The 22,356-nt window shown below is 40.2% G+C and overlaps 1 protein-coding gene across 1 annotated transcript in view; it reads right to left on the bottom strand.

Annotated features, from left to right (window-relative positions):
• The window catches only part of PCDH15 (protocadherin related 15), a 731,645-nt gene that overhangs the window by 132,138 nt on the left and 577,151 nt on the right, over positions 1 to 22,356 (bottom strand). Inside the window, exon 22 of the mRNA XM_082765483.1 lies at positions 17,283 to 17,411. Within this exon, the coding sequence (XP_082621609.1) occupies positions 17,283 to 17,411 (129 nt within the window). The remainder of the gene's footprint in view (positions 1 to 17,282; positions 17,412 to 22,356) is intronic.

Here is a 22,356-nt window from a genome sequence, read left to right on the forward strand (position 1 = left end):
TTAGATGCTCAGTCTTGGACATCATCTGCAGAAAACAATCTAGATGCTTCTAAAGCCAGGCCATTAGGCAGTTATAATGCTCAAGTATCTTCAGAGTTGGGTGGTATCTGAGGAGATTTTTTATTTTACAGTGCAATTTAGGTGTTTTGTAGCTACCAATCATTAAGGAATCCATGCTTATATGGATGCAGTTCGCAGACAGAATGGACACATTAGTTAAAAATCTTAATTTAACTTAAGGTTGTTACATTTAGTGAATTTTTTATCATTGCTCTCTGAAGAACTACTTAACTTTCTACAGTTTGTACGTCATGTTCTTCAAAATCAAATGACACCAAATTTCATCCTTATTCTTCTACACACAGAAAATGCCAATAATTGCAACAGATAAATGTTTAGATTTTGTTCAATTGGTATCTTAAGTCTCGTGTAGCGATCTAAGCCTCAGATTTCAGTATCAGCTAAATAGTTCTTGTTATTGTGTTACTGCCCTAATGGGGATGGAAAAGATTCAGCCTCATTATTCCTAAAGGCACTAGAGCATAATTTGAATGCTGACCTGTTGTTTTTCCTCCTTTTAATTAAATTAAAGCATGATGAATAGGGCCATGTAAATTAAACAAAGGCCATTCAGTTAGAAAGGCGTTTTCATTTGTTTGACATCATAAATATGGCTACAGACATCTGAGAAGATGAGAAAAGATTTTCATGTTTTGTTATATGAAAAATGCTCAGGAAATTTCCATGAACGTTTAATTCTGGTGAAGGTGTTAATTTTAAAATATTGTAACAAAGCCATTTATCTTCCTAGAAATCAATTAGAAGTTAATTAAAACTTTTAATAAGAAAAATTTCACTGTGTTTTCCTCCTGCACTACATCAATGCGCTAAGCAGTAATGGCTATAACTTCATAATGACCCGTCAATGGAGAACACATCCTTTGAATTGACATCTTTCAACGTATGGTTGATTTACGTAAGCTTAGAATCAAATCTATTTCCTGATAGATGACAAACAGGAAAACCATCAGAAAGTGAATGAAGGAAGAAAGTTTCAAGAATACAGTAACAAACTGTTAGCCCACTGAAAGACAAGCAAAGTATAGGAAATGAAGAAATCAGCTTCTGGGTAAGACACAAACCCTAAGCTTCAAAACCTTACCTCCAATACATGCATGAGGTCAGTCCTCATATTTAGGCTCTAAATTAAGCCAAAATCCTTAAGTAGCAATTAAATTGATGCTAACTGACCAAGACCAAACAGAGTTTAAAATAAAAACTGAATATACGCACTAAACAAAGTTAATCCTTAATACTACTATCACTGAAAATCATGAAATTAGACCAGGCAAATTTTTACTTTTATTACTAACATTAACACACTCAAGTACAGTTTAAAATAGAGAAACATGTAAAAAGACTTCCATAATAACAGCACACTTTGCAACTTGGCTCCAAAAACATGACTACTTACATTTAAACTCATTTGTGTACATCCTTGGGCATTAACATATTTTTCACATTCTGCAGGACTGATGTGCTTCCCTATATATTATCAAATCCAGTTAAGTTAGCTGTTGGATGACTTTTTCTAAAACAATGCCATCTGAAGGGTATAAGAAAGAAGCTCCTCCTTCCATGCGAAAATCATCTCCTGGAGCCTCTCAGATCCTGTGGGCATGAGCTCCATGAAGTCTTTGAAGGAATTGCAGGTGGCACTGTGCTGCCTGTTCCTGCTTGCAGTTGCAGCTTTATATCGAGACGGATGACTTGAATCATCCATGTTTCATAACCATGCTCGACACTACCACGGAGAAGCTCTGTTAGTAATATCCCAATAGATTTAATATAATTTGCTCTTTCTCCACATATAGTTACCAGAAGGGGAGGAAAGGGAGCCAGAAAAAAATTAAAGAGGGAAATATAAGAAATAACAGATCCCATGACAGGACGACAATGTCACCACATCACAGGTGCTGGAGGTGGTGAGAGTTTCTTCCACCGCCACTAACGGCTGAGAGGATGAGGGCAAGCTTCCATACAGAGACACTGCAGGTATGAATCCAGGCTTCATGGGCAAAACTGGCTATGTCAGTCTTTCTGGAAAGAGCAGGATTTTACAGAGTACCCATGTAAAGCACTGAGCTCAACAAGCTGAGCCACAACACACTACAGACTCAGATAAGGAATCTCTCCTGATGTTTTGACTCTGCCATCTGCTCCCAACTTTGCTAACCAGTGCTTTCTGCAGCTGTTCCCCAAATCTATTTGCTAGGAAGTATGAACAGATCTCAGCTCTGGGATCTCCAGTGGCTCCACAACGAGCTCCCTTGTCTCTTTGCAGCTCTAACAATGCAATATAAATCACAGGTATCATTTTATCATTTTTCTCTGGACTACACCAACAACATTAATCTTTTTTTTTTTTTTTTTTTTTTTTTTTTAAATTAGGTAAGGTCCTGTAGGAGTAATAAAAAACAAGGCAAACACTAAACATAAAACTGGTCAGATTTCTTTCTATTCCCCATCACACAGTACCTTTCTCACCCTAGCCTCCAAACCCCAACATACCTAATCTCATAGTGTAAAAAATATTCTTACGAAATGAGAGCAGGGTATGTATAGAACACATCCTTCTCCCCCGAAGTCTGTCCAAGGAATACCACTCCTCACCACAGCAGAATGTCAAGAGCAGACAACCAAATAAAGAACCTATTCATTCCTGCCTTGTTATACCCAGAGCTGGGTGACAAGCAAGAGAGAGCCTGAAGTACTCTCAGCTGCCACATGAACACTCTGGTAGCACTCGAGTTCCCACCCCAAAATCTACTGACACAGTCTGCTGTTTGATCCCTTGCAACCACATGCAAGACAGGCCTGGTAAATTTAGACAGGAAACGAAGCTTATTTTGCTATTCTGGGTAAAAGAAATATTGGGAATCATCCCTTTATATGCTCACAGGTTTTCCCCCAGTCTTATTCCAAGTGGTTCAACTAGCTGGTGGGCAAACGTTCCATGCTAGTGTTACCCAACAGAAGAGTTTAGGAATTCACTTAAGTCGCTGTGGCCTGACCAGAAGGGATTTTGTTGGGATAGAGGAGTCTCCTTCACAAAGGTCCAAGGCAATTTGTTTTTGTGAGAGCACCTGCAGAAGTATAAAATACTTAGAAAAAAAGAAAATAAACAGAGCTTACTGGCTCCTCTTGCCAATGCCTGTGACAAGAGATGCAAGAAGATGAGACCAATTTCAATTTCTTTATCTCTTTATGTTCATTTAGAGACAAGGAAAGCATGCTCTTTGGAAGAGTCTCTAGTAACTACTGCTGCTGTTATCAGATCCACAGGACTAGTACTCCATTTCCATCTTTCACAGGACTACCTTACAAAGTACTGCATAGTAAAACAATCCTATAAACCCAGGAGTATAAAAGAATCATTATTTTATTTCCCAGAAAATATATCCCATGTTTACCGGAGACAGCATGATCTACAAGATGATAACCTTTAACTGCTGTGATAAATCTGAATTGGCATTACCAACCATGCTTCAATACTACTGAGACAACCTCACGAGTATGAACCAACAGTGTTCCAGGGTAACAAATCATCTTCCTCCATTGCAGCTTGAAAATACAACACAAAATACAAGCTGTTGAAAAACAACTTGAAAAATACAATTCTGGGAGATCTGAATTACCAGAATATCTCTTAAAGGATTGTTAACTCTGAAATATAATGACAAATGCTTAAATGGTGATATTAATTATATCATTATCATTCTTTAAAAAAAAAAAAACTCCTAATAATATCCACAACTCTTGCTCACAACAGGTAGCAATGGGATTTAAGCAGGTTAATTGAGGATTTACACTTGAACTGCTGGAGCTGGAAAACAGCAAAATAAAGCAGAGTTGTTATTCATATTTGTCTATATAGTTGAGGCAAATATGACAGGTACCCCCTCATTCATGCTGAAAGCTGAAATACTTCTTTGGGACCACTCTTCTGCCAATCCCACCTCCCCCAAATTAAATTTCTCTGCAGGTCTTCTTCAGGGACACAAGTTCCCCATCATCCCTACCCATCCCAACAAAACCTCTGGCTGGCAGCCAGTATTCCAGTAAATACCGCAGCTCCAGGGAGGGATAGAAATTGTGCTGGAGGATACAAAGGGTGCTGTCAGTGGGAGTTGGGCTATTGTTTTCATGGAAGATAATAGGATTTTATTATTATTATGGGTTTAAAAGATTCCCAAACCCTTCGATTGTGTCAAATAGCAAATCAAGTGTTGGTGGGAGTGCTAAATTGGATTTTGTAAATGTTTTTCAGATAGATTACTGTTTGTGTTCATAGGACAAAATTAACATCTCACAGATGCAGTAAGAGGCCACAACAATTCGAAACATTTCTGGCCTGGTATTAATTTAAAAATATCTTAAGTAGGGAAAATTAGTCATTCCAGAAAGCTTGGAATTTTTCTTCCTTGTAATTCAGAAGACTTTTCCTCTTTCATTTCTTTTTGCCTGCTTTTACACATTCTTTCATTTTCCTATTTCATTTATTAAGTGCTCTAAGGAAATGAAAAGATTAGAAAGTACCCACAGTTTTGAGAGATTTCTGTCAGTTTAACTCAAGATAACATCAAAAGAACAATGAAACATAGAAATACTTTTGTCTTCCCAGTGTTGTTAGTATTTTCTCACATATTCCTCTCATGCTTCAGGCAATTAGATTAATAAATCAGGCTCCTAAACATACATGCTATCACTGTATGCCCATTACAGATAGCTGTCATGCTCCCTGGCAGACCAAAAACCTACAAGAGTTTATTTCTGTGCAGCTTTCTACAAAGTTGATATTTAAATTGCTCTATTCCTATAAATCAGATTTATTTATTTTTTAAACAGATTTGCAGGATTGGAAGACTGCTGGTTTTGTACAAGTTTTAGATAAGAAATGATGTAATGCCTTCACTCTGTGTTCATGCTCAATCAAACGTATACATACTTACTTGATTTTGCTATGTAACTTCTGATACGCCACAAAACTTAATATTAGACCACAAAACAACACAGATGCTTAGTTACAATGTGTGACAAATCTTAAATGTTCTGAATTATTGCCCTGCACAAACTGACTTGATGAAGAAAGGTGATATAAAGAATATACAATAATATGGGATGTTGTAGTATCAGGTGGCAGATTCAGAGGTCTGTCACTGGCAGTGACAGTCCAATTGGATTTAGCTGGTCTAAAAAAAAGTGAGGAGGCAAAATAAAACTCACTGGTACTCCCCTCAAATTTTGCTAATCTTTAAATTTCAAAGCAACAGTTCCTTCTTTAAAAGAATGAACTAATGCCCCCCTCAGCCCTTAGAAACTTTAGAAAAACACTAGAGGTTTTGGCATATCCTCCAAGAACCTTTCTATAAAAATTAAAATTATCTTATTGGACTACCAAGTCATCATCCCTACCAACTTATCCTTTTTTCACAACTATATTTAGATTTGCTAGGGTTAAGATATCACATGGTAAATTTTCTAATACAGACATATTTTAGCCATTATACAAGATGGAAGAACCTTTGATAATTACTTTCCTTGTCAATGTTAATTCCAGTGCATCTGGATGGAGTGTTAGTCTGGAAAACAATTAAATGTGACTCTAAATAAAACTGCATAATAAGAACAGTTAAACACCACAATCAAATATAAAGTAAATGAAAATCTGAAAGCCCATGGCTGCAAAAGCATGATTTAATGGGCTGGTGAACCTCCTACAAAAATTAATCACATTGTAACACTGAAACATAGATGGGCTGTCTTTGGCTGACATGCAACCAGCTCCTAAACTTAAGAGACTTGCACTGTCTGTTTTAACTTGAAAGATGAGTAGAATTTTTTCTTTCACGAGGAGTGTGTTATTTGGCAATGATATGATCAAGCAATTCAGGGATTAATCAATGAATAGACACAGTAGCAAAAATAAAAAACAAAAGCTAATTAACAGATTAAATATATTGTTTCAAAACTCCACATTTAGCTGGGCTCCCACGGAGTTCTCTAATGTCTTAATGCAATGTGAAGTTATTTTTGTCATTTCTCCAGACTGCCGGCTCTCTTCATGTCACTGTCTAATTAGAGAACACCAGATCCAAGCTGGGTAACAGCAGCAAACATTTGGATTTGAAACTACTCATCTTACCATTCAGACTCTTGGTTCTGTTCTGTATTCTCTTATTCACTTAAGATTACTTAAAGGAAATTCATTTTCTTCTATCAATTAGAAATATCAAGGCCATGAACTCTGAATATTACAGAAAAAGCACACCTGACATGTATCTCAAGAAAACTTCAACTTCTCCTTCTACCAGGCAGTCTTCAGAAAGAAAACACTAAATTAGTCACAGAAAAAATATCTAGAAAGAAAAACCACAGCCAAAAGTTAGGAGGCCCAGAATAAACTATTCTAATTTGTAAGCTCAGGAAAACTATAGTTTCTTACCCCAGTGACAGAAATCTGGACAATCAAATCCAAACAGACAGAATTGGCCATCAAAATACTAAATGGGTCATGTAGTAGGGATGGGAAAACACTGACTCAGATGATCTACTATAGCATCAGGCTGAATGGAGATAGGTGAACGGCTTAAAACAACAGACTGGTATAATGAAGACAAAAATAGGAATTCCTTTTGATACAGAAACACTCAGGCTCTCAGCAATAAACTGCACATGAAGACGGTTTAAACGATTCTCTAGTGACAAGCATCAAGATTTCCACTGCATTAAACCACAACTGTTAACACTCTGATGACAAAGATGGAAATTGGTGTACAAATACAACATCAGAAACAGGAATCATAGAATTATCATAGAATTGCTTGGGTTGGAAGGGACCTCAAAGACCATCTGGTTCCAACCCCCCTGCCATGGGCAGGGATGCCACCCACTAGATCAGATTTACCAGGGCCCCATCCAGCCTGGCCTTGAACACCTCCAGGGTTGGGGCATGTGCTGCTTCTCAGGGCAACCTGTGCCAGTGCCTCACTACCCTCTCTGAGTGAAGACAGTGAAAGAGTGCAACTTTTGAAAGCCACTTAGTTTAAAAAGTCACCCCAGTTTCCATATATTATAGGCAGAAAAGAGCCATTTGAGCATGGCTGCAGCCACACACAGTGAAATAACTTACAGGTATTATACAGTCCCCTGGGGGTGTGAGCAGAAAGCAGCTAATCCTGGCCTAGCACTGCTGGTCTGAGATGGAAAAAATTGCACGGATCTATGACTCCATCTATTTCTTCTCATGATACAGGTTTGGACTTGAAACCATGACACCCAACTTGCTTTAGAAGGTGGAAGGAATTTTTTAACAGGTGAAAATACAAATAGAAGCACGTGACAAAGACAAGTGCTTTAGCAAAGGCTGCCTCATCGTTTCTTCTCATCATCTAAGCAAAGATGCAGCGTTTATAAATAATCATGACAATTATAAAGTTGGGGAGACTGTAAAAGGGCAAAGAAAGATAAAGCTACATTAAAATATACAATGAATACTATTCATACAAGTTTCTCCTCTTCACATTCTTTTACTTTTCCCCCCTTCCATGTTAGAAAGAACCTCTTCCCCAAGACATATCATCCCGAGGAAAGGCAAGCAGCACACATAACATTTAGTTTAAACCAGAAACAAATTCCAGCACCTCTTCTGTACACAACTACAAGCACCATTCAGCCAAGCTGACTTCAGCATGCCCTATCATGCATGCGCAAAAAATCCCAGACAGACTCTCTAGATGCTGTGATTCCGAGAAGCTGCAATCCTTTCAGCCTGATCAAGTATTGATCAACTATATGATCAAGGATGACAAACCTGATGTGGGTTGGGCAAGAGGAAGAATAAAAGCACTTGAGCACATACATGCATGACTTACTGGAAATACCCTTCCCTCTACGTATCTTATCCGAAACATCTCACATGGAACGGAAAGCCTGTACCTCACCAGTGTCACTCGGACAATTCAAATGAGATGGTGTTGAAGGTCTTATTAAAGATCTCTCTAATCAAACACAGAAACACCTTTTTTAATAAGCATGCAATAAAATGAAGGACCCAGCAAAGCGACCTTGTGGTGATCCTACTATTTGTAAAAAGCTACACAGCCATTACAGAAATAAGCACAAAGAGAACCTCAAAAATAACAGTGTACAAGCTCTTTTGCACTGGAAAGTAGCAGCTCATACCTACGCATGCAGACACTGCATAGTCGTACCTCTAAACGGTTATACAGATATGCTAGTCATATGGATGCACACATTGCAACCAAATACAAGTCTCCATTTCTGCTGGTTGTGGTTCATCTGCCATGCTATAACTCTCAAATCTTAAATTCTGATGCATTTCTGATAGTCTCATTTTAAGATCTTACCTGTTTATATTCCTTTTTATATGTACCAGATGAATTTAAAAGATGTTGTACGGTAAAGTATAACACAGTTAGCAGTGGTCGTGGATTCACTCTGGATATTTGAGATTTACTTCAGAGGCCTTGATTCTACTCCTCTCTTCCCCAAAGGCTTAATGTTTTTAGCTTCATAGATGGTCCTCTCCTGCCAATGATTCTCCTTTTTCATTTTTTTTCTGGTCTTGTACTTTTTCTCCTTTTCTCCACCTCTAATTTTTCTGCACTTTTCTAAAAGTACAGGAGCCATGAGATTTTAATTTCAGAAGCTGGTACTTATAATACAGGTGTGGTGTTATCTACAGTGCAGTTTATATATACGACAATGTAGAAAGTCATACCCTGTTCTATGAGCTTTTGTGCAGAAAACAATGATAATGGTCATTTATGTAAAATGAGATCTGTTTCTGTGCTTTCTACAACAAAATCTTGTAGTGTAATACTTCATCGGCATTTGAAGCAGTTTTCCTATATCCAGAGACACAGGACAATTTAGATGTAAGGGATCTCCAGAGGTCATTTAGTCCAACAAAATAAACCTTACTGACATCTGTGAAATTTAAACTGGGCTTTAAATCACGAGACTTGCAGGTTTTACCACCTTGTGAATTTAAGTAAAAATAGAAATTTGTAAGAATTCACTAATATTCACAGACAGAAAACTCTGTTAGGAAATTGGCATCATAATTACATTCTGTTAGCATTCAAAAATGATAGCTGCTTCTTTAAACAACACATTAAAAACAGTTCCATACCACTGAAAGAAAAAGCATCTAGAAATCTGTAGACTGGTGCCATGCAGGCTGCCCCAGTCTCACTTATTTCCTTAGAGTTGCCCTGTTTTGAAGTGGACAGAGGTTACTCAATACTAGATGCAGGTAGTAGTTCACACTTATTAAACAGGAAAAGAAAATATTTTAACTTTGCAGTGGAGTTAAGGAAAGTTCTCCAAAGCTCATCTTTCCAGTAAGTAAAATTGCTCCATCCTAAAGAGCAATTTGCTTATTTTTTGAGAGTTTGTTTTCCCATTTAAAAATAAGAAGCAGATGATAAGAGATATCTCACGCGTTCTGTGCAAACAGCTTTTGTTACTGGAGCCTATTTATACTGCCTTCATATTAGGGAAAATCTAAGGTCTAGTGATACGTGAGCATCTGATGAAGGGTTGGACTGTTCACTGCCATGTGATTGTTTACCCATGTTTTCCTTCTCATCTCCTTTCATGTTCCTGTATCTCCTGGGTCACGGAGGGCATTTCAAACAGTGATCACTTACACAAATTTCTTCCTATAATTAATAATCAATAGGAAGGGGAAGTTAAAGAAACTGGGCAAACTTTAAAAAACAGATAAATGGAAACTTAGTCAAGGGTGGTTTGGGGACTGTTTTCTCTCCTGGGCCCCACCAGGCCTTATAGGCCCCAACAGCTTCTTATTTAACCACAGACTGCATTTTAAAGTTCTGTAACAAACTACAGAACTGTCTTTCACTTAACAAGAATGCAAATGTGTTTGCACATTTTGCAGCCAATACACTGATTCTCACCTATATTTCATCCCACTTTTCCACCTCCCATGTACCTGATGTGGTACTGACAAACAGTACACTGCATAATGCCAATCATTCAGATGCTGAATTCTCCTGCAGGACCTCAGGCTATTTACGACTGCAACAGATGATAAGGTGCCTGAATTTTTAAGCTTCTGGTGTGAAGCTTTTGGTTTCCTGTTGGTCTTCTGTAGAGAACTTCATTCAGCAATTCTTCTCCTGTCTTGTTGGGAGATCCCAATGATCAGACATGAAAGAATTGTAGGGAGTCTAATAAACCTCTGACTGCTCTCATTTAGACAACATTCTATAAAATAAAAGGGTTTTGAAATACATTCACTACACTGTCAGCCTTATCCTTTCTAGCTTTTGTTCTTTTAATCTTCAGTGTGCTCCTCAAATCCCCACAGGCAGCACTCCTGTGCCAGCGCCTCCACGGACTTCAGCTGGCATACAAAGAGCCACGGGAGCGGCAGATCACGAGAGCACTTCAATGTTAATACTGCCTCCAGCACCTAACGAGCCTTCCCCTCTACCACCAGAAATCTTTTCATTGCCTTTGTTCCGTCTCCCCCGGGAAACAAATTCCCAAGTACTACCTAAGCCCTTATGGGAACCCCTTTTCAAGTCCAGCTTTCCCACTTAAAACAAATTAGAGCACAGAATGCACAGAATTCTATCATCTACAGCAGGAATCATATATGGGAGCATTCGACTTAATTGTGTCCTAAGTCACTTACATACTTACCTGTATCACGGGAGAGAGGACAAAAGGATATAAAAAAAGGGTATAAACATTACTCTTTTTTTTAAAAAAAGAACAGCTGAGCAGATAAGAGTGAAAATTTTGCAGCCCTGGGAGAGGATAAAGAGAAAGTCTAATACAGAAAATCCAGAACTGGAAAAAGCAATTACAACAGCTTCTCACATATTATACAGACTATTTCTAACATTTTAATAATAGATGCTGATAAATTTGTTACACTTTTACCTTTCTTGTAATTGACATCGTAGAATATATCCCCAAATTTACCTACATTATGGTCATGTCAACTGGCAATTAAAAAAAAAGTAACAGTAGCTGCTGCTAATAATCAGTTTAAAAAAAAAAAAAAAAGACTTCTGGGAACCTTCTAAGAAGAAAATACTGGATATTACTAGAAAATATGTTCTGGATTGCACTGCTCCCTGATCCCCTGCAGCTTCTGCACTGCCCAACACTGCAGTCCACTAATCTGGTCCTTATCTTGCTAATACAATTATGAAGATACTACACTACTTGGTAAAGCCAAGGTAAGCAACTTGCACTGGTCTCCCTGCATCCACAGAGCCAAGTGATACCATCCCAAAGTTACCAGTTTGTCAGGTATGATTTGCCCATCCATAATCCATCCTGGCTGTTCCCATTCACCTTCTTATTGTCTATTTGCTTGGAAATGGCTTCCAGCAGGCTCTGCTATCTTCCTAGGAACCAGGGCTCACCAGCTTGGAGCTACCTGAATCCTCCTTCCTGTCATCCCCAAAGATGAGTGTGATGGCCAGGAGCTGGCAGGGCTCATTGAGAGGGCTTTAAACTAGGTAGGAAGGGGGATGGGGCTGAGGCTAGGATTGTTGGGGATGTGCCAGGGGGAACGATGGCAAGACCGGAGGATAAGGCAATGGCCCAGCTGAAGTGCATCTACACCAATGCACGCAGCATGGGTAACAAACAGGAGGAGCTGGAAGCCATCGTGCAGCAGGCAGGCTACGACTTGGTTGCCATCACGGAGACGTGGTGGGACCAGTCTCATGACTGGAGTGCTGCAATGCCTGGCTATAAGCTCTATAGAAGGGACAGGCAGCACAGCAGGGGTGGTGGTGTGGCTCTCTATATTAGAGAGTCTTTCGAGGTTTAGAACTCGAGGCTGGGAATGACAAGGTCGAGTCCCTTTGGGTTAGGATTGGCAGGGACAAAAGGCTGGTGTCCTGGTCGGGGTCTGCTATAGACCGCCGAACCAGGATGAGGAGACGGATGAGGAATTCTACACGCAGCTGACAGAAGTTGCAAAATTGTCAGCTCTTGTACTCGTGGGGGACTTCAACTTCCCTAACATATCCTGGAAGCACAACACAGCCCTGAGAAAGCAGTCTAGGAGGTTTCTGGAGAGCGTGGAAGATAGCTTCCTGACGCAGCTGGTTAGTGAACCTACCAGGGGTGGCGCCCCGCTAGACCTTCTCTTCACAAACAGAGAAGGGCTGGTGGAGGATGTGATTGACGGGAGCTGTCTTGGGCAGAATGACCACGAAATGGTGGAGTTCACTATTCTTGGCGAGGCCAGGAAGGGGACCAGTAAAACCACTGTATTGGACTTTTGGAGGGCTGACTTTGAGCTGCTCAGGACACTAGTTGGTGGAGTCCCTTGGGAGGCGGTTCTGAAGGGCAGAGGGGTCCAGGAAGGCTGGGTGCTCTTCAAGAGGGAAATCTTAATGGCGCAGGAACGGTCTGTCCCCATGTGCCCAAAGACGAGGTGGCGGGGAAGAAGACCAGCCTGGCTCAACAGAGAATTGTGGCTTGATCTTAGGAGAAAAAAGAGGGTTTATAATCTTTGGAAAAGTGGGCAGGCCACTAGGGAGGACTTTAAGGATGTAGCTAGGCTGGGCAGGGACAAAATTAGGAAGGCCAAAGCTCATCTGGAGCTCAATCTGGCTACTGCCGTTAAAGATAACAAAAAACGTTTTTATAAATACATCAACACAAAAAGGAGGACTAAGGAGAATCTCCATCCTTTACTGGATGCGGGGTAAACTTAGTTACAAGAGATGAGGAAAAGGTGGAGGTGCTCAATGCCTTCTTTGCCTCAGTCTTTAGCGGCAATACCGGTTGTTCTCTGGATACTCAGTACCCTGAGCTGGTGGAAGGGGATGGGGAGCAAGATGTGGCCCTCACTATCCACGAAGAACTGGTTGGTGACCTACTACGGCACTTGGATGTGCACAAGTCAATGGGGCTGGATGGGATCCACCCAAGGGTACTGAGAGAACTGGCAGAGGAGCTGGCCAAGCCACTGTCCATCATTTATCAGCAGTCCTGGCGATCGGGGGAGGTCCCAGTTGACTGGCGGCTAGCAAATGTGACGCCCATCTACAAGAAGGGCCGGAGGGCAGACCCGGGAAATTACAGGCCTGTCAGTTTGACCTCAGTGCCAGGGAAGCTCATGGAGCAGATCCTCCTGGGAGTCATCACGCAGCACTTGCAGGGCAAGCAGGCGATCAGGCCCAGTCAGCATGGGTTTATGAAAGGCAGGTCCTGCTTGACGAACCTGATCTCCTTCTATGACAAAGTGACGCACTGGGTGGATGAGGGAAAGGCTATGGATGTGGTCTACCTTGACTTCAGCAAGGCTTTTGACACCGTCTCCCACAGCATTCTCCTCAAGAAACTGGCTGCTCTTGGCTTGGACTGGCGCACGCTTCGTTGGGTTAGAAACTGGCTGGATAGCTGGGCCCAAAGAGTTGTGGTGAATGGAGTCAAGTCCAGCTGGAGGCCAGTCACTAGTGGTGTTCCCCAGGGCTCGGTGCTGGGGCCGGTCCTCTTTAATATCTTCATCAATGATCTGGACGAGGGCATTGAGTGCACCCTCAGTAAGTTTGCAGATGACACCAAGTTAGGTGCGTGTGTTGATCTGCTTGAGGGTAGGAAAGCTCTGCAGGAGGATCTGGATAGGCTGCACCGATGGGCTGAGGTCAACTGCATGAAGTTCAATAAGGCCAAGTGCCGGGTCCTGCACCTGGGGTGCAACAACCCCAAGCAGAGCTACAGGCTGGGAGAGGAATGGTTGGAGAGCTGCCAGGCAGAGAAGGACCTGGGAGTGATGGTGGATAGTCGGCTGAATATGAGCCAGCAGTGTGCTCAGGTGGCCAAGAAGGCCAACAGCATCCTGGCTTGTATCAGAAACAGTGTGACCAGCAGGGCTAGGGAGGTGATTGTCCCCCTGTACTCAGCTCTGGTGAGGCCGTACCTCGAGTACTATGTTCAGTTTTGGGCCCCTCGCTACAAGAAGGACATCGAGGTGCTTGAGCGGGTCCAGAGAAGGGCGACGAAGCTGGTGAGGGGCCTGGAGAACAAGTCCTACGAGGAGCGGCTGAGGGAGCTGGGCTTGTTCAGCCTGGAGAAGAGGAGGCTCAGGGGCGACCTTATCTCTCTCTATGGGTACCTCAAGGGAGGCTGTAGCGAGGTGGGGGTTGGCCTGTTCTCCCACGTGCCTGGTGACAGGACGAGGGGGAATGGGCTTAAGTTGCGCCAGGGGAGTTTTAGGTTAGATGTTAGGAAGAACTTCTTTACTGAAAGGGTTGTGAGGCATTGGAACAGGCTGCCCAGGGAAGTGGTGGAGTCACCATCCCTGGAAGTCTTCAAAAGACGTTTAGATGTAGAGCTTAGGGATATGGTTTAGTGGGGACTGCTAGCGTTAGGTCAGAGGTTGGACTCGATGATCTTGAGGTCTCTTCCAACCTAGAAATTCTGTGATTCTGTGTGATTCTATGTTTGCTTTTTTCCCAGTTGTAAGGAACCACACTCCTGGGCACCTTTTAAAGATGACAAATAAGCACCCCTGCAGCAATACCAGTTGACATGAGCACCTTTGGATGCATTTCATCTGCTCCCATTATGCCTGACTTATTTTCCTATGCAGCCCATAACTTCATCATCATCTAGGATGAAGGTTAATCCTTTCCTCCTCCAGACTGACACTGGGCTCAGGCAGCCGGGAGTCCCCATAGTTTACCAGTAAAAAGCCTGAGGCACCAACGTTGTGGAGCACCTTTTCCGTAACCCTCACCACTAGGTCCTCTGCCTCAATGAGCAGTGGGGCCCACACCTTTGATCTTAAGACAAAAATACCTTGCTGTGGTTTTCCTTGTGTAAAATGTACACATTCAAAAGGGTAAGAGACGCCACAAAACCTGTTTATTTTTTATTTAATCTGTATCAGTGCTTACTATGCTGGATTTCAGCTGTTTGAAATGAATATGGTAGAAGAGATTCTGACAAGAAGGCTTGTCAGTCAGCAGCTTAATTCTTAGCATTGAAAACACAAGAGATAGTAAGTACTACCTTCTTTTACCAAGACATTTTCATTTAAAATAGGCCTTTATATTTTAACCACATTACAGCTTCTGTACAAAACACATTCCCATAGAAACCTCTCCCACACCTACTGTGGTTCTAATGTCCTATGAAGGACAACAACGGTAACAAAAGCTGTTTTGTTGTTTAAAGAAGACTCTCCCTAAACAACACAATTACATCTGAAGGCTAATCATCCTCACTTCAGTAATTTCACTGAATTTCACTGAGTCCAGAAAATAATTCCAAATGCCCAAACCGCTCTGTTCTATACTTTTTGCATGAATATGAAACATTACAATCTACACCTATCCATATCTGCAGCACAAAGAGAAATCTTTTTCCATCCAGATGCTGACAATTAGGACTGGTGATAAACATGAGAATAAATGATATAGCGAGTTTCTTTCATTCCACAAGAAGGAATAAGCTATCAAAAGGTTTCATTAAATATTTTCATTTCAACACAACTTAGAAATTATGCTATTTTAGAGAGAGGTTCTGTTGCAATGGCATATTTTCTTTTATAATTCCATCTAAACTAAAATAAAGCTGATACAGTATTTTTAAAAATTACTGCACCTTGAGGGCACCCAGAAAAACACAACATGGATTTTGAAGACATTTGGTACTGATTTAACACATTGAGTCCATATGTTTTAGGATAAATGATAAATGACTACATAGGATTAACAATGACAAACATAGATTTATGGAAACAGATTTAAGCACAGGGATCTTAATTTCTACACATGCAAGAATTCAAAACAGTCTTTGACAGGACTGATATTTCAGTTCAGCATAACAAAAGTAGGAAATCTCTACTGCTCATCAGTGTTGAGGAAAGTTGCTTCTCTTTAAAATTACATGTAAGCTTGGACAGCTTCACAGTAGTACCTACTTTAATGGTACCAGGTCACACAGCAAGCAGAGCCACACAACATGCAGAACCTCCTCCATATAAGTACAAGTGAGACTGTATTGAAGGAGCCTAAAACCGTAACATATAACATGAATGAAATCAAACTTCATGAGTAAGTAACAAAAGTGGAAGGAAAGGTAAACCCATCCCAAAGAAGCACTTTTTCAACTTATAAATACCAGGAAACAAGTGAAGTCAAGTTCACTCAAAAAAGAATACAAAATTATCAAGCAGCATGACACATGAGAAACACTTGTGGATATCTTACTGAATAATGTACATTTGGAAAGAAACATGGTTATTATGGTTATATGCCTTTGCTCCTTTCAATGCTACCTGAAATGTGTTCTCCTATCTGACAGTATTGTTAAGACAGCAGCTAAGGTATTCTTAAGACAGCTCCTGTTTTCTAATGACACAGTTGCTACTAGGAAGAAAGGCAGATGCTTGTGCCAAAATCCCTGAAAAACTTTGCTTCCAAATTCATCTTGTGCTTACAGCTCATATTAATCCAGCCTTTATGCTAACCCCTCACTGAGGGAAATATGAAACACTTGACATTCAACTACAAGTTCAAAACACCAATTCATATTTTCTTTCACCTGCCATTAGGAAAAACTGACTCTGCCAAAAAGATGGTGCATGTTTCACGTGACTGAATCTGCAATTGGTAGTCCAGAAGACCTACACATGCTGTAAAAATTTACACAGCTTCAAATTACTTAAATTAACAATACCCAAACGCATAATCTATCTTTACGACACCTAATAAATTATTACGGTCAACGCATTAACTATTTTCCTCTTTAATACTATAGAAATTTTCTACATAGAACAATCTTACATACATGCACATAACTTATTCAGTGTATTATAGAAATATTGTAAAATAAAATCAGTAACAGTATAAAAATGTGGTGACAATATTGTAACACTGTAAATCTGTTATAAGCAAGATTTTACAGTGGTGTGCATCTACGAAACTAGTCTTCTGATTAGCTTTTTTAAATGAAAAAGCCTTTTTGACCTGTTAAGCATGAAGATGAACATTAATTATATATTTCAAAGCCCAGAAAATTACTTTAACTTTTAACATAAATATGTCTGACGATAGAGGGTTTGCGTTTAAACTTCAGACATTTTGATGCAAGGTTGTCTAAGGTACAACTATTTTAGTCTCTTTCCTAATAGTCTGGACAGATTAGGTAATAAAATAAACAATTTAACTCTGCAGTTAATAACTTACCCTTACTTGACCAACAAAAGCATTGGCTTCCTCTTCCTGTACAGACAGGTTTTTAGGTAGAAACATATCAAAAACTGGTCCATTGTCATTTACATCCGTCACCACTATATTAACAGTAGCAGTTGAGGTCTGCCAAGAAAGATAAAATTATGAATAATTACCTTTGCTTTACAATTTCACAGATGACAACTGATTAGCAACTTTACTGCTATGTAGTAGATCTATCCATTACAGAAACACAAGTAAACAAATAATCATTTTTGGGGGCATGTTTTTGTGAAACAGGAAGCATTATTCCCTTGAAGAGTTTATTTTTTGTCTTATAAGAAAAGGAAGGAAAACAGGCTAGAGACTGACTACTGTATTAGAGATGCATAAAAGACATTAGATGTGTTTTGTCTAAAGTGTTATTTTAAGGGTTTCAGGATCTTTAATTCTGGGGTGGGGAAACTAAAAATATCAAAATTTGCCAGGACTTTGGAAAGAAATTAGTTATTTTACCAATCAACGTATACTATTGTGATGATTAGCTTAGATGAGTAGTCAGCCTCTTAGTTGGCACAGCTGTGCTACCACAGCTCCGTGGTGAGTTCATCTGACCGTAGCTCACAGATCTCTATCATCCTTCATCCACATCTGGCTGACATACTGTAAAGCATTAGCACATCAGCTATAATACAAAGAGAGGTGCCTAATGCAAACAGTGTAGTTAACTACATTTTAAACTCATACATTTAAACAAAATGCATCTGTGCTCCCTACTGAAATTTCCTATGCAACTTCCAGAAATTGAAGCATGAAACACTTTGTTGGCAGAACTTCACAGCCTGAGTTAGATCCCTTTTCAGCAGTCCTATATAGTATTTTGGTCAATAAACAACAGTATTTTAAATCAATTCAGGAGCTGTTAAAACCTTTGCTAACAGAGATGCTTTCACTCCATGCATTCAGATCTAGCATAGCACCAAGTTATCATTATGAACTGTAGTTTCAGTTTATCACCAATTTTGGCTGTAATAGTAATTAAGGTAAAAACTAACACTACCTACCTCATGCAGTTGGTTATTTTGGAATATAGCTAAGCATCAAAGTCTCTTTCTCCTCTGTTTCTCAGCTTTAACTGTTTTGCACTTAGGCAAAATACCTCAGTTTGAGCTTCATGAATTTAAACTTTGTGGCAACAACAAAACCAAGACTTTGCTTTATGCTCTATAAATACCAAAGAGTTGCAGCTAATGATACACATTTCTGTGACCTGTGACAGAGGCTGCAATGAGAATGAACAGCCCTCATCATCCACCAGGGAAAAGAGAAACATTACTGCACAAAAAACACGGTAAGGAAATTGAAATTATACACCAGGAAAGCCTTTCACTGCAAGAACAGAGAAACGCTGGCACAGGCAGTGCAGGGAGGCTCCGTCCCCAGGAGCAGGACACATCTGTTGCGCCCAGCAGCAGTGATGGCTGATGCCGTGGCGGAGCACTGATGTGCAGGCTAACCTGGTGTTGGAACCCCGCCTTGTTAGTCTGACAGGGCTTCTTCTAGTGCTTTATTCAGTCCACATGCAAACAGAATCGTTGTATTCGACAAACGTAGCCTGGTAGCCAAGTATGTTAAGGGAGACAGATGATGGAAACACAGGCATGAAGCCTCACACTGATGCCATACTACTGCGGATTGCTTTTGATGGTTTCCCAGACTCTTTTGTAATGTTCCCCCAGAGGCAGTAATATTTGTAATGATGTCTATGCTGCAGCCACTGCGACTGTGAAGTGCAGTGTAAAATCAAGCAGAGGGGATTAAATCAGGTTTCCTGTTCTGTACGTAGATGCTTACTGATACCGAGCTACCCTCACAGTAAGCTACATGTGAATGAAATGTATATGGCATTACCGTTCAGGTAACTTTACGGTGCAGACCTAACTGCTGAGAAGTACCCTCCTTGAGGCACAAGGCTAACCCACCTGTTAAAAACCTCACAGGCTCCACAATCTTAAAGAAAACCTTTAACTGCCTTGCCCCCTTAGAAAGCAAAGACAACCACAACAAAAGCCCAAACATAAGCCTAGAAACACTCCTCTCTGAATCTTTTCAATATAGGTGCAGGCAGAGGAAAACACACCTCTGAGAAAAGGAGATGTGATGTTTGCTTGAAAGAACGTATCTGTTGGCTGTCCAAGGAATTGAGTTGCTATCATTTCTTCTATCCACCGAGCTGCATCAAAATATGAATAAAATACAATCTAGAAAAACTTACTCCTAATTGTTTTGGAAGTATTTTGTTCCCCTCTCCAAACTTCTACCCTACATCTGAATATACTGTTCATTTTCAAATCCTCATATTGAGGTTTGTTTCATCCAGAGCCTCACGGTTTCAGAGCAAGAGGGGCAGAACCATTTTTTCATCGTTACCTGCATTCTTTTTGCTGTGGCAGGCAAAAGGCAATACGAGAATGCCTACTGCTCCCCCATCTGAAATAAAGATGCCTGTTCATTTTGGTTTGCCACTGACAATACAAACCGCATTCCATTTTCCTAATCCAATAATCAGAAATGGGTGTTGAATGAACTTGCACTGAAATTAAATATATTTTGAATATGGCATAGTTTCAGATAGCTACTTAGGAGAGAGAGCCCATTCATAAACACGAACTGCTAAGACTGATGCTACCATTTTAACATTCTTTCCAGGAACCCTGACAGCTATAGAGCTCACGGCCATCTCTGGAGTCTATCTTTTCTGAAACATCTTCTGGTGTAGTACCTCCTTCATGCAAGCCAACACGTTCGCTGGTCCCTGCAAGTAACTGTCCATAATATATACAAAATATCATCATTTTTATTAAGGGCCAGGCTCCTAGTATTTGCCACAGAGAAAAAGCATGCAGATTAGCACTTGCGAAGGACAACTCCTGTACTCAAACCTCCTCACTGGTCATGCTTTCATTGCTGTGTTGCCAGGTCAATCTGATAACTTACTCTCTGCAGGAGTGATCCTGTAACAAGTCAATCTCCTTCACCTCCCAAATCCTCAGATTTGGCAAGCAGCCCAGTCACTGGTATTGGAGTCAGCTGTCTATCTTCCACAGCAATACACGTGCTGTTGTTTGCAAAAAGGCCTCTGTACTTCACTGAGGTGCAACCTGTGTGAGCAGGCTTCCTTGCCAATCCTGGCTACTGGCACAGCAAAGAGCAGAGCCCAAACAAACATGGGTGGCATGAATAGTAACCACACACAATGCAGCTCTTCCGAAGAGAGCTTCTCTATAGTTTCTTGCACAGAGGCAAATGCAGAAAACAGACCCGTTCCACAAAAAGCATCATCTAATAACAACTTAATACTTCAATAGTAACTAACAGAAAATATTCCGAAACAACAAAGGATGGATTCAGACTGGCTTCTTATATTGGTTTGCATTCAGTTATTTGTTAATTGTTGCTGAAACTGTCATTCCCATATTCAGTATATATAAGGAAAACATACTTCGCCATTCACGCATCATTGTCAACGCAAAACACACTCCCGAACATTTGCTCTGATGATGTGGAATGTGCACATAAATCAATCTTCCTAAGCTAACTTCATTCTACAGAATAGAGGATAATAAAAACTCTTAGATTTAATAAACTGAAAGAACTATGGCATGGAAAACATCGGCTTAATAAAGTACTTCTTATTTTGAAAAAGATTTCTTTTCCATTGAAGAGAATTTTAATGGGCTATATCTGATAATCTGTGGTATGTTTACTCCTGACAATGCTGAATCAACCCACAGCAGCTCTCAGAACAGCTGCCAGAACACGCTTTTGCATCTGATAACTTCTTAATCAAGTGCTGAAAGCAAAATTATTGCTGCGATTTACTTACAGGTCTAACTTCTGCACATAAGTGCATGTCAATGGATGTGTGGAGGATCACATTTATTTCAGATAAACAGAGCAACACATCATGAGGAACTCTTACAAACACTTCTCCCGAAGAACAGCGTTTTTCTAAATCCAAGTAACTCTCTGCTCTGGAAGCATGGTATTATTAATACCATAGTAAGACGATCCTGTCGTCTTACTTTATATCTTGAACAAAAAAAAAGGACTTTTTTTCCCTTCAAGTATTCTTGAAACCCAGTCATACCATTATCAGAAATGTAGAGCTTACTGAAATTCTGGTATAAGTCTAGAAGGGGTCATTTGAGTAAGTGCCAAAGGAGACTCGGATTTCCCCTAGCAGAAGGTAGAGAAATAGGAAGGCTAAACTCTGCTTAACATAACCTTGATTTTAAGATCTTTGACATCTTTATCAAGGAACAGGATGAGGTGATGATGCACACTCTCAAGTTTGCAGGTGACACCACACTGAGGGATTGGCAATACAGAAAACAGTCAAATTGCAAGGAGAGGTTCAGACTGGATATAAGACGTATCTTAACCCCACGAGGACAAAAATAACATCTTTTCGGTGTGATAAAGCAAGTGGTTTCTATATGGTATTGCAAAAGCAAAAGCAACTGCTTTGCTTGTTTGTCTTTGCAATGTGGACAGTATTCCCTAAATAAGACCACAAAGGATCTCATTTTTGACGCCTTTGTATTATTTGACAGGGTTTATCTGAGAAATGCAAAACCAACTACCACCCTTCATATGCAGAAGTCAGGCTGAAGTGTTCCTTGAGTTGTTCTATAATATAAAGTTATCCTGCAATGTAGAACATGGCATTTTATTGGAAAAGAGAGAAGATTGCAGGTCAGACTAAACCCACAGGCAAGAAAGAACTGCAAAGATTAAAGAGTACTTGCTTAGTTTAGTTTTACAAGAAAAATGAAAAGTTTGCAGCATTTTGTAAGAAGGGAGAGAAGTAGACAGTAGAAAAGATATGAAATTGTTCCCAATGCTTCTGTTATCCAAGGATTTAGTATTTTTCAAATTGATTACAATTCTTTTACTTATCTTAAGAATCCTACCTTACCTGCTTGCCAATGCTGCCATAGAGGACAGCAGTCCACCTATTATCTATCAAAGATTAACTCAAAAAAACAGTGTCATTGCAAAGCAGAGATATCAACTGGGAAAAGTT

This window comes from Aythya marila (assembly GCF_965140915.1).
Source record: "Aythya marila genome assembly, chromosome: 7".
Classification (NCBI taxonomy): domain Eukaryota; kingdom Metazoa; phylum Chordata; class Aves; order Anseriformes; family Anatidae; genus Aythya; species Aythya marila.